This window comes from Mustelus asterias, chromosome 13 (assembly GCF_964213995.1).
Source record: "Mustelus asterias chromosome 13, sMusAst1.hap1.1, whole genome shotgun sequence".
Classification (NCBI taxonomy): Eukaryota; Metazoa; Chordata; class Chondrichthyes; order Carcharhiniformes; family Triakidae; genus Mustelus; species Mustelus asterias.
The window spans coordinates 1,420,543-1,433,799 of record NC_135813.1 but is presented as its reverse complement, the minus strand read 5'-3'; the positions used below and the strand labels follow the sequence as shown (position 1 = coordinate 1,433,799).

The window sequence follows — 13,257 nt, the reverse complement described above, 5'->3', positions numbered from 1 at the left end:
AACCCAACCTGCTCCTTGACCGTTGATTGGCCAGCCCAACCTGCTCCCTGGCTATTGATTGGCCAGTCCAGCCTGCTCCCTGGTCGTTGATTGGCCAGCCAAGGAAGATTCCATTGAGTAGCCGCTCCCCCCTGGGGGTATTCAGGATATGGAAATATTCTTGACCTCAGTTCCCTTTTTCCGGAGGGAAGCTCCTATCCCTGTACCTGATCCGTTCACCCCATCGCCATGTTTCTGTGGAAAGTTAATGTTAGACTCACCGATTATATTGGATGGGATTAATGACAGAAAGCAGTAGGGAGGATTCAGCCAGAGAGCTCCAGCCACAAAGGGAGCAGCGAGTGCCTGCAGGAAACAGAGACCATTATCCAGACACAGCAGTGAATCCACTGACCCAAACCCCCCAAACTCTGAGCTGCAACTTCAAACTCACCAAATCACAGCTCACTTTCAATGAGTTTCCCTGAGTTGTTGCTGCTCTCGCAATGCTACAGATTCACACAGAGGGGGGGTCAGTGGACAGGTTCTCTCAGGGACAACCCATCCTTCCCAGCTCCTCAACATGCACACGCACACGTACATGTTGTAATTAAAGGGCAGCTGAGTGTCAATGACAGAGGGTCGGAAACAATCACCCTGATTCGTGGCCACAGCTCCACCTGGAAGGGCCAGCGGTACGGAGAGATCAACGGGATAGAGAGCCATAGAAATGATCCCACACAGGAGGAGGCCATTCAGCCTATCTTGTCCATGCCAGCCCAAAGACACCCAGATCCCCTTTCTTCCTGCACCCAACCCATAGCCCTGTGTCTTACACCGCTTAACGCGCAGATCCAGGTAGTTTTTAAAAGGGTTTGCCACCAACTCAGGCAGCCAATTCCAGACACCCACCACCCTCTGTGTAAAAATATTCCTCCTCACGTCCCCTCTACACCTACTGCCGCTTATCCTGATTCCTTGTCCTCTGGAATTCTCTGCCAGGGGAAACAGGTTCCTCCTGTCTACTCCCTCCCTGACCCCTCACAATTCTGTACCTCAATCATGTCACCCCTCAGCCTTCTCTGTCCAAGGAAAACATGATGTGGAGATGCCGGCGTTGGACTGGGGTGGGCACAGTAAGAAGTCTCACAACACCAGGTTAAAGTCCAACAGGTTTATTTGGAATCACGAGCTTTCAGATCGCTGCTCCTTCATCAGGTGAGTGGAGAATTGTGTTCATAAACAGGGCATACATAGACACAAACTCAATTACAAGATAATGGTTGGAATGCGAATCTTTACAGGTAATCAAGTCTCATGACAACGCAGAGTCGCTGAGCAGAGACTGATAGCCAAGCTCCGCACACATGAGGACGGCCTCAACCGGGATCTTGGGTTCATGTCACACTATCTGTAACCCCCACAACTTGCCTGGGCTTGCAAAATCTCACTAAGTGTCCTGGCTGGAGACAATACACATCTCTTTAACCTGTGCTTCGTAGGTCACTGATATCCTCGTGAGAGGTTTACAACATGGAAACAGGCCCTTTGGACCAACTTGTCCGTGCCGCCCTTTTTTAAAAAAAACCCATAAGCTAATCCCAATTGCCCGCATTTGGCCCATATCCCTCTATACCCATCTTACCCACGTAACTAACTAAATGCTTTTTAAAAGACAAAATTGTACCCGCCTCTACTACTACCTCTGGCAGCTTGTTCCAGACACTCACCACCCTGTGTGAAAAAATTGCCCCTCTGGACACTTCTGTATCTCTCCCCTCTCATCTTAAACCTATGCCCACTGGTATTAGACTCCCCTACCTTTGGGAAAAGATATTGACTATCTAGCTGATCTGTGCCCCTCATTATTTTATAGACCTCTATAAGATCACCCCTCAGCCTCCTACACTCCAGAGAAAAAAGTCCCAGTCTATCCAGCCTCTCCTTATAACTCAATCCATCAAGTCCCTGTAGCATCCTTGTAAATCTTTTCTGCACTCTTTCTAGTTTAATAATATTCTTTCTATAATAGGGTGACCAGAATTGCACACAGTATTCCAAGTGTGGCCTTACCAATGTCTTGTACAACTTCAACAAGACATTCCAATTCCTGTATTCAATGTTCTGACCGATGAAACCAAGCATGTCGAATGCCTTCTTCACCATTCTGTCCACCTGTGACTCCACTTTCAAGGAGCTATGAACATGTACCCCTAGATCTCTTTGTTCTGTAACTCTCCCCAACGCCCTACCATTAACTGAGTAAGTCCTGCCCTGGTTCAATCTACCAAAATGCATCACCTCGCATTTGTCTAAATTAAACTCCATCTGCCATTCGTCAGCCCACTGGCCCAATTCATCAAGATCCCGTTGCAATTGGAGATAACTTTCTTCACTGTCCACCAATCTTAGTGTCATCTGCAAACTTACTAACCATGCCTCCTATATTCTCATCCAAATCATTAATATAAATGACAAATAACAGTGGACCCAGCACTGATCCCTGAGGCACACCGCTGGTCACAGGCCTCCAGTTTGAAAACCAACTCTCTACAACCACCCTCTGGCTTCTGTCAAGAAGCCAATTTTGTATCCACTTAGATACCTCACCCTGAATCCCGTGAGATTTAACCGTATGCAACAACCTACCATGCGGTACCTTGTCAAAGGCCTTGCTAAAGTCCATGTAGACAACATCAACTGCACTGCCCTCATCTACCTTCTTGGTTACCCCTTCAAAAAACTCAATCAAATTTGTGAGACATGATTTTCCACTCACAAAGCCATGCTGACTGTACCTAATCAGTCCTTGTGTCTCTAAATGCCTGTAGATCCTGTCGCTCAAAATACCTTCCAACAATTTACACACACACAGACACACACACACGCACTCGCACACACACCAGGCTTTTCCCTGCAGCCCTTTTTAAACAAAGGCACAACATTTGCCACTCTCCAATCTTCAGGCACCTCACCTGTGACTATCGATGATTCAAATATCTCGGCTAGGGGACCCGCAATTTCCTCCCTAGCCTCCCACAATGTCCTGGGATACACTTCATCAGGTCCCGGGGATTTATCTACCTTGATGCGCTTTAAGACTTCCAGCACCTCCTTCTCTGTAATATGTACACTCCTGAAGACATCACTATTTATTTCCCCAAGTTCCCTAACATCCATGCTTTTCTCAACAGTAATTACTGATGAGAAATATTCATTTAGGATCTCACCCATCTCTTGTGGATCCGCACATAGATGACCTTGTTGATCCTTAAGAGGCCCTACTCTCTCCCTTGTTACTCTTTTGCCCTTTACGTATTTGTAGCTCTTTGGATTCTCCTTTGCCTTTTCTGCAAAAACAATCTCATAGAATCATAGAAACCCTACAGTGCAGAAGGAGGCCATTCGGCCCATCGAGTCTGCACCGACCATCTCGTGTCCCCTTTTTGCCCTCCTGATTTCTCTCTTAACTCTCCTCCGACATCCCCCATACTCTTCAAGGGATTCGCTTGATCCCAGCTGCCTATGCATGTCATGTGCCTCTTTCTTCTTCTTGACCAGGGCCTCAATATCCCGAGTCATCCAGGGTTCCCGACTTCTGCCAGCCTTGCCCTCCACTCTAAGAGGAATGTGTTTACCCTGAACCCTGGTTAACACACTTTTGAAAGTGCTTAACCCTCTCTCCGCTCACATTGTCTGTACCTTTAAGACTTGATTATTGTAAAGACTTGCATTCCAACCATTATCTTGTAAATTGAGTTCGCGTCTGTATATGCTCTGTTTGTGAACACAACTCCCACTCACCTGATGAAGGAGCAGTGCTCCAAAAGCTTGTGCTACCAAAAAGACCTGTTGGACTTTAACCTGGTGTTGTGAGATTTCTTACCAAGGAAAACAACCCCAATCTCTCCTCATAGCTACAATTCTCCAGCCTGGGCAACATTCTTGTAAATCTTCTCTGTACTCTCTCCAGAGCAAGTATGTCCTTCCTGTAATGCGATGACCAGAAGTGCACCCAGTACTCCAGTTGTTGATATTCAGTGGCCAGCATTTAAAGAAATACGACATGGTTTACAACAGGTCTACACTCCTCTCAGCACAAACAGCCAAAGGCAAAGGTTAATCAATGGCAGTTGGTGAAAGAAGTTAAAGTTTGCATTTGATCAGAGGAAGTGGCGAGTAAGCATGTCAGAAAAAGCGGTGAACCCGAGGATTGGGAGCAGTTTAGAATCCGGCAAAGAAGCACCAAGAAACAGATAAAGAAAGGGAAAAGAGAATCTGTTTGCAAACCAGCCAGAGGCACGAAGGTGGACTGTAAAAGCTTCTTCAGCTATGTGAAAAGGAAAAGATTAACTTGGACAAAGGTGGTCTCATTACTGCTGGACACAGGAACATTTATAATGGAGAATAGGGAAATGGCAGAGAAGCTAACCAGCTCCTTGGTGTCTGTCATCACAGAAGAAGACACTGACAATGTCTGAGAAACACTCGGTGACGAAGGGGCTTGTGAAACTGAGGAACCGAGAGGTTAGTATGAATAAAGAGGTAATATTGGAAAAGCCAATTGGATTTGAATGTTGCTAAATCTCTGGATCAGATGAGGCTCACGTTGAAGGAGGCGGCTCGAGAGATAATGGATGAATTGGTGATTATCTTTCAAAATTCTATAGATTCTGTAAAGGTTGGACTGGAAAATATCCAGTAATGTAATATCCAAATGTAACTGTATTGTCAAAGAAGAGAGGGAGAGGGAGAACAGAGAACTACAGACCCGTTAGATTGAGGTCTGTCGTGGGAAAATGTTAGAATCTGTGTAAAGGATGTGATAACTGGACACTTAGAAAACAATGATAAAATTGGGCAGAGTCAGCATAGATCAATGAAAGGGAAATCCTGTTACTTGTAGCATAGATAAAGGAGGACCAGTGGATGTGCTCTATTTAGATTTTCAGAAGGTTTTCGATAAGGTCCCACACAGAAGGATAGTAAATACAATTCGAGTGCATGGGATTGTGTTAATATACAAGTATGATTGAGAATTGGCAGACAGAAAGCAGAGAGTAGGAATAAATGGGTCTTTCTCAGGATGGTGGGGTGTTACAAGTGGGGGTACCACAAGGATCAGTGCTGGGGACACAACTGTTCACAATCGATAAAATGATTTGGATATAGGGACCAACTGTAACATTTTCAAATTTGCTAATGACACTAAGATGGGTGAGAATGTAAGTTGTGAGGAGGATCCAAGGGGACTTGAACAGGCTGAGTGAATGGGCTCGGATGCGGCAGATGGAATATAATTGTGAAATTATTCACAAAGAACAAAGAAAAGTACAGCACAGGAACAGGCCCTTCGGCCCTCCAAGCCTGTGCTGATCATGATGCCCGCAGTAAACTAAAAGAAAACCCTTCTGCCCTTACCCAGTCCGTATCCCTCTATTCCCTCCCTATTCATGGACCCATCCAGATGCCTCTTAAATGTTGTTAATGTCCCTGCTTCCACCACCTCCTCTGGCAGCGCGTTCCAGGCACCCACCACTCTCTGTGTGAAAAACTTCCCCCGCACATCTCCCTTAAACTTTCCCCCTCTCACCTTGAACCTGTGCCCCCTTGTAATTGACACTTCCACCCTGGGGAAAAGCCTCTGATTCTCCACCCTGTCTGTGCCTCTCATCATTTTGTAGACCCTCTATCAGGTCTCCCCTCAGCCTCCGTCTTTCCAGTGAAAACAATCCTAGTTTATTCAACCTCTCCTCATAGCCGACACCCTCGAGACCAGGCAACATCCTGGTGAACCTTCTTTGCACTCTCTCCAAAGCTTCCACATCCTTCTGGTAGTGTGGTGACCAGAACTGCACGCAATACTCCAAATGCAGCCTAACCAAGGTTTTATATAGCTGCAACATGGTTTCACAACTCTTGTACTCAATGCTCCGGCTGATGAAGGTAAGCATGCCATAAGCCTTCTTAATCATCTTGGCCACATGTGTTGCCACTTTGAGGGAACAGTGGACCTGTACTCCCAGATCCCTCTGTATGTTAATGTTCCTAAAGGTTCTGCCATTTACAGTATAATTCACACCTAAATTTGATCCCCCAAAATGCATCACCTCGCATTTGTCCGGATTAAACTCCATCTGCCATTTCTGTGCCCAAGTCTCCAATGTTTCGATATCCTGTTGTATCCTCTGACAATCCCCGGCACTATCAGCAACTCCACCAATCTTCCTGTCATCCGCAAACTTACTAATCAGACCCTCCGCATTTTCCTCCAGATCATTTATATATACTACAAACAGCAGAGGTCCCAGCACTGATCCCTGAGGAACACCACTAGCTACAGATCTCCATTCTGAAAAACACCCTTCCACCGCTACTCTCTGTCTTCTATAACCAAGTAAGAAGTTTAACAACACCAGGTTAAAGTCCAACAGGTTTATTTGGTAGCAAAAGCCACACCTGCCGGCTCCAAGTGGAGAGGATCGCCAAGAAGATCGCGCATATCGACACAGACATCAAGTTTCTACACCGGCATCTCCACATCATGACTACCATAGACACCGCAAACTGCCGGCTCCAAGTGGAGAGGATCGCCAAGAAGATCGCGCATATCGACACAGACATCAAGTTTCTACACCGGCATCTCCACATCATGACTTCTATAACCAAGCCAGTTCTGTAGCTATCTATCCAGCCCATGTGATTTTAAACTTTTTACTTTGGCAGAAAAAACAGCAAGACAGAATATTTCTCAAATGGTGAGGGATTGGGAAATGTTGATGTCCAAAGGGACCTGGGTGTCCTTGTTTAAGAGTCACGAAAAGCTGGTATGGAAGTGCAGCAGCCAATTAGGAAGGCAAATGGTATGTTGGCCTTCATCATGAGGAGGTTTGAGCACCGGAGTGAAGCTGCCTTGCTGCATTTATATAGAGCCGTGGTGAGATCTTACCCGGAGCATTATGGACAGTTTATGTCCCTTCATTTGCCATAGAGGGAGTGCATTCAAGGTTCACCAGACGAATCCCTGGGATGTTGGGATTGCCTTCTGTGGGAGATTGAGGAGCCTGGATCTGTATTCCCTGGAGTTCCGAAAAATGAGTGGTGACCTCATTAAAACTCATAAAATTCTTCCAGGGCGTCCCTCAGCACTGACCCTCTGACAGTGCGGCACTCCCTCAGTACTGACCCTCTGACAGTGCGGCACTCCCTCAGTACTGACCCTCTGACAGTGCGGCACTCCCTCAGTACTGACCCTCTGACAGTGCGGCACTCCCTCAGTACTGACCCTCTGACAGTGCGGCACTCCCTCAGTACTGACCCTCTGACAGTGCGGCACTCCCTCAGTACTGACCCTCTGACAGTGCAGCACTCCCTCAGTATTAGCCCGCTGACAGTGTGGCACTCCCTCAGCACTGACCCTCTGACAGTGCGGCGCTCCCTCAGTACTGACCCTCTGACAGTGCGGCACTCCCTCAGTACTGACCCTCTGACAGTGCGGCACTCCCTCAGTACTGACCCTCTGACAGTGCGGCACTCCCTCAGTACTGACCCTCTGACAGTGCGGCACTCCCTCAGTACTGACCCTCTGACAGTGCAGCACTCCCTCAGTACTGACCCTCTGACATTGCGGCGCTCCCTCAGTACTGACCCTCTGACAGTGCAGCACTCCCTCAGTACTGACCCTCTGACAGTGCGGCACTCCCTCAGCACTGACCCTCTGACAGTGCGGCACTCCCTCAGTACTGAACCTCTGACACTGCGGCACTCCCTCAGTACTGACCCTCTGACAGTGCGGCACTCCCTCAGCACTGACCCTCTGACAGTGCGGCACTCCCTCAGTACCGACCCTCTGACAGTGCGGCACTCTCTCAGCACTGACCCTCTGACAGTGCGGAACTCCCTCAGTATTACAGCGGTGCAGGGGGTGGACAATTTAGAGGGGTCATGTAATAGTCGCTGTGGGTGGAGCTCAGAAACAGGAAAGGTGCAGTCACTATGCTGGGGGTGTACTACAGGCCACCCAACAGCCCACGGGAAGTGGAGGAATGGATATGTCAGGAGAATCTGGATATGTGCAGACAAAATAGCGTTGTTATAGTGGGAGACTTCAATTTCCCTGGTATAGACTGGAAAGTGCTTAGGGCTGGGGGTCTGGACGGGGAGGAATTTGTAAAATGCGTACTGGAAGGTTCTTTGGAACAGTATGTAGATAGCCCAACTAGAGAGGGGGCTATACTGGATCTAGTTCTGGGAAATGAGCCCGGTCAGGTCGTCAAAGTTTCGGTAGGGGAACATGTGGCAAATAGTGACCACAACTCTGTTAACTTTAGGATAGTAATGGACAAGGACGAGTGTTGTCCTAAGGATAGGGTGCTAAATTGGGGGAAGGCTAACTATAGCCGGATTAGGCAGGAATTGGTGGACGTTGATTGGGAGAGGCTGTTCGAGGGTAAGTCCACGTCTGGTATGTGGGAGTCTTTTAAGGAACAATTGATAAGGCTGCAGGATAGGCATGTGCCCGTAAAAAGGAAAGATAGGAAAGGTAGGATTCGAGAGCCGTGGATAACCAGGGAAATTGAGGATCTGATTAAAATGAAAAGGGAGGCGTACGTTAAGTCCAGGCAACTGAAAACAGATGGAGCTCTGGAGGAATACAGAGAGAGTAGGAAAGAACTCAAACGGGGAGTGAGAAGGGCAAAAAGAGGTCACAAAATGTTCTCGGCAGACAGGATTAAGGAGAATCCTAAGGCATTTTGTTCATATGTTAGGAACAAAAGAGTTGTCAGGGAAAAGGTCAGACCTCTCAGGGACAAAGGAGGGGAATTATGCTTAGACCCAAGGGAATAGGGGAGATCCTAAATGAATACTTTGCATTGGTATTCACAAAGGAGAGGGACTTGTTGACTAGGAGTGTCTCAGAGGGAGGTGTTGACCCGTTAGAGAGAATCTCTATTACAAGGGAGGAAGTGTGAGATTTTTTCGGTAACATTAAAATTGACAAATCCCCAGGGCCTGATGGCATCTATCCTAGACTGCTCAGGGAGACAAGAGATGTAATTGCTGGGCCTCTGACAGAAATCTTTGTCTCTTCATTGGACACAGGTGAGGTCCCTGAGGATTGGAGGATAGCGAATGTGGTACCGTTATTTAAGAAGGGTAGCAGGGATAACCCGGGTAATTATAGGTCGGTGAGCTTGACGTCTGTGGTAGGGAAGTTGTTGGAGAGGATTCTTAGAGACAGGATGTATGCGCATTTAGAACGGAACAATCTCATTAGTGACAGACAGCATGGTTTTGTAAGAGGGGGGTCGTGCCTTACAAATTTGGAGAAGTTTTTTGAGGAAGTGACAAAAACGGTTGACGAAGGAAGGGCCGTGGATGTCGTCTATATGGATTTCAGTAAGGCATTTGACAAAGTCCCTCATGGCAGGTTGATTAAGAAGGTTAAGGCTCATGGGATACAAGAAGAGGTGGCTAGATGGGTAGAGAACTGGCTTGCCACAGGAGACAGAAGGTAGCAGTCGAAGGGTCTTTTTCCGGCTGGAGGTCTGTGACCAGTGGTGTTCCGCAGGGCTCTGTACTGGGACCTCTGCTTTTTGTGATATATATAAATGATTTGGAAGAAGGTGTAACTGGTGTTATCAGCAAGTTTGCGGATGACACGAAGATGGCTGGACTTGCGGATAGCGATGAACACTGTCGGACAATACAGCAGGATATAGATAGGCTGGAAAATTGGGTGGAGAAATGGCAGATGGAATTTAATCCAGATAAATGCAAAGTGATGCATTTTGGAAGAACTAATGTAGGGGTGAGTTATACAATAAATGGCAGAGCTATCAAGAGTATAGAAACACAGAGGGACCTAGGTGTGCAAGTCCACAAATCCTTGAAGGTGGCAACACAGGTGGAGAAGGTGGTGAAGAAGGCATATGGTATGCTTGCCTTTATAGGACGGGGTATAGAGTATAAAAGCTGGAGTCTGATGATGCAGCTGTATAGAACGCTGGTTAGGCCACATTTGGAGTACTGCATCCAGTTCTGGTCGCCACATTACCAGAAGGATGTGGAGGCTTTAGAGAGAGTGCAGAGAAGGTTTACCAGGATGTTGCCTGGTATGGAGGGTCTTAGCTATGAGGAGAGATTGGGTAAACTGGGCTTGTTCTCCCTGGAAAGACAGAGAATGAGGGGAGACCTAATAGAGGTGTACAAGATTATGAAGGGAATAGATAGGGTGAACAGTGGGAAGCTTTTTCCCAGGTCAGAGGTGACGATCACGAGGGGTCACGGGCTCAAGGTGAGAGGGGCGAGGTATAACTCAGATATCAGAGGGACGTTTTTTACACAGAGAGTGGTGGGGGCCTGGAATGCGCTGCCAAGTAGGGTGGTGGAGGCAGGCACGCTGACATCGTTTAAGACTTACCTGGACAGTCACATGAGCAGTCAGGGAATGGAGGGATACAAACGAATGGTCTAGTTGGACCAATGAGCGGCACAGGCTTGGAGGGCTGAAGGGCCTGTTTCCTGTGCCGTACTGTTCTTTGTTCTTTAGTACTGACCCTCTGACAGTGCGGCACTCCCTCAGTACTGACCCTCTGACAGTGCGGCACTCCCTCAGTACTGACCTTCTGACAGTGCGGCACTCCCTCAGTCCTGACCCTCTGACAGTGTGGCACTCCCTCAGTACGGACTCTCTGACAATGCGGCACTTCCTCAGCACTCATCCTCTGACAGTGCGGCACATCCTCAGCACTGACCCTCTGACAGTGTGGCACTGCCTCATCACTGACCCTCTGAGAGTGCGGCACTCCCTCAGCACTGACCCTCAGTTCGGGCATCCAGAGGGAATTATTTCTCTCCACAGAATCTGATTTTAAACATTTGGTTAAGATGCTGAATTTAATCCTCCAAACCCAGGCCAGCCTCTCCGAGCCCCCTCCCTCAGAGGCGCTGTGCTGGCAGTTGGGATTTTAAGGGTTTCGGGAGCTGTACAATTGGGAGGATTCACTCACCTGACTGATGACCAGGACCCAGACACGGGCATATAGTCCTCTTCTCTTCACCAATCGATCTGAAATGTACCCTCCAGACAGAGCCCCAAGGCAGCCTCCTACTAGAGGTATCCAGGACAACCAGCGACCCACATCGGCAGCACTGTGGTACAAGTTGAAATAGAGTTGGGTGTTGTAGGCCCAAACATAGCCTCCTGAAATGAGCCAATCAGTCTGTCAGTTCAGGGAGCAGATGGTGGGAAAACCATCATTCCAGCTTCACATTCTCCACATTCATTCCCACCACATGTCCAGGATTTATTGCCCTGAGAATCTCACTCGGATGTTTCAGGGGCTAGGAATGATTGGGAACGGAATGGGAGACATGGTTTGGTCCAGGCTGGATAAGTACTGCATCCTTCTTCCCCGAAAGAACTCAAATGAATCAGATTAATCAGGGTGGCACGGTGGCACAGTGGTTAGCACTGCTGCCTCACAGCGCCTGGGACCCATGTTCAATTCCAGCCTCGGGTCACTGTCTGTGTGGAGTCTGCATGTTCTCCCCGTGTCTGCGTGGGTTTCCTCCGGGTGCTCCAGTTTGCCCTCATACTCCAAAGATGTGCGAGTTAGGTTGATTGGCCATGCCAGGTAGTAATCTCAGGATTGCTGCCTGTGCCACGAGAGGGTGAGGGCAGGAATGGAGTGAGGTGGAGGATGAATGTGTGGCTGAGGGACTGGTGCAGGGGGCAGGGATTCAGGTTCCTGGACCATTGGGACCTCTTTAGGGGCAGGTGTGACCTGTACACGAAAAACGGGTGGCACTTGAATCCCAGGGGGACCAATATCCTGGCGGGAAGGTTGGCTAAGGCGACTGGGGGGAGTTTAAACTAGATAGGTTGGGGGGAGGGGATCGAGACGAGGTGACTGGGGGCGAGGAACTTAGCTCGCAAACAGAGAAGGGTTATAGACGGTGCAAGAGGGAGGATGGACGGGGGATAGAGAAGGGGAGAGCTCAGGCCAAAGGATTGAGATGTGTTTACTTTAATGCCAGGAGTATAGTGAATAAAGGGGATGAGCTCAGAGCGTGGATCGATGCCTGGAAGTGTGCTGTGGTGGCCATTATGGAGACTTGGATGTCTCAGGGACAGGACTGGATACCACAGGTGCCGGGATTCAGATGTTTCAGGAAGGACAGGGAGGGAGGCAAGAGAGGGGGTGGAGTGGCACTGCTGATCAGGGATAGTGTCACAGCTGTAGAGAAGGTGTATGCTATGGAGGGATTGTCTACAGAGTCTCTGTGGATGGAAGTTCGGAGTGGGAAGGGGTCGATCACTTTGCTGGGAGTTTTCTATAGGCCGCCCAATAGTCACAGGGAGGTGGAGGAGCAGATAGGGAAACAGATCCTGGAGAGTTGCAATAATAGCAGAGTTGTTGTGATGGGAGACTTTAATTTCCCAAACATAGATTGGAATATCCCTAGGGTAAGGGGATTGGATGGGGAGGAGTTTGTTAGGTATGTTCAGGAGGGTTTCCTGACACAGCATGTGGACAAGCCTACAAGAGGAGAGGCTGTACTTGATCTGATACTGACCAATGAGCCTGGACAGGTGTCAGATCTCTCAGTGGGAGAGCATCTTGGGGATAGCGATCATAACTCTATCTCCTTTATGCTTGCATTGGAAAAAGAGAGGATCAGGCAAGCTAGGAAAGTGTTTCTATGGAGTAAGGGGAAATATGAAGACATAAGGCAGCAAATTAGAGTAAATTGGAAGGAGGTATTCTCGGGGAAATCTACTGAAGAGAGATGGCAGTTTTTCAAGGAATGTCTGTCTAGGGTTCTACAGGACAACGTTCCGAGCAGACAGGGAGGAGTTGGTAGGTTAAAGGAACCATGGTGCACGAAAGCTGTGCGGGACATTGTCGAGAAGAAAAGGAAAGCGTGCAAAAGGTTCAGAGAGCTTGGCGAAGATAGGGATCTAGATGAGTATACGGCTTGTAGGAAGGGACTAAAGAAGGAAATTAGGAGAGCCAGAAGGGGTCACGAGAAGGCCTTGGCAAGTAGAATTAAGGAAAACCCTAAGGCGTTCTATAAATATGTGAAGAGTAAAAGGATGAGATGTGAAGGAATAGGGCCTATAAAAGGTGAAGGCGGGAAAATCTGTACGGAACCAGTAGAAATGGCAGAGGTGCTTAATGAGGATTTTGCCTCGGTTTTCACAGAGGAGAAGGACCTGGGTGGATGTACTGTGGGCTTGCGGTAGACTGAAAAGATTGAGTATGTGGACTT

At 48.2% G+C, this 13,257-nt stretch overlaps 2 protein-coding genes across 4 annotated transcripts in view; both read right to left on the bottom strand.

Annotated features, from left to right (window-relative positions):
* The window catches only part of LOC144502320 (retinoic acid receptor RXR-alpha-A-like), a 423,978-nt gene that overhangs the window by 167,546 nt on the left and 243,175 nt on the right, over window positions 1–13,257 (bottom strand). The gene's annotated exons all lie outside the window — the stretch shown is intronic.
* Window positions 1–13,257, bottom strand: part of LOC144502318 (protein spinster-like) — a 49,045-nt gene that overhangs the window by 10,458 nt on the left and 25,330 nt on the right. The window contains exons 6-7 of the mRNA XM_078226137.1: window positions 10,992–11,185; window positions 261–345 (exon numbers count right to left, since the gene is read on the bottom strand). Coding sequence (XP_078082263.1) covers window positions 261–345; window positions 10,992–11,185 — 279 coding nt within the window. The remainder of the gene's footprint in view (window positions 1–260; window positions 346–10,991; window positions 11,186–13,257) is intronic.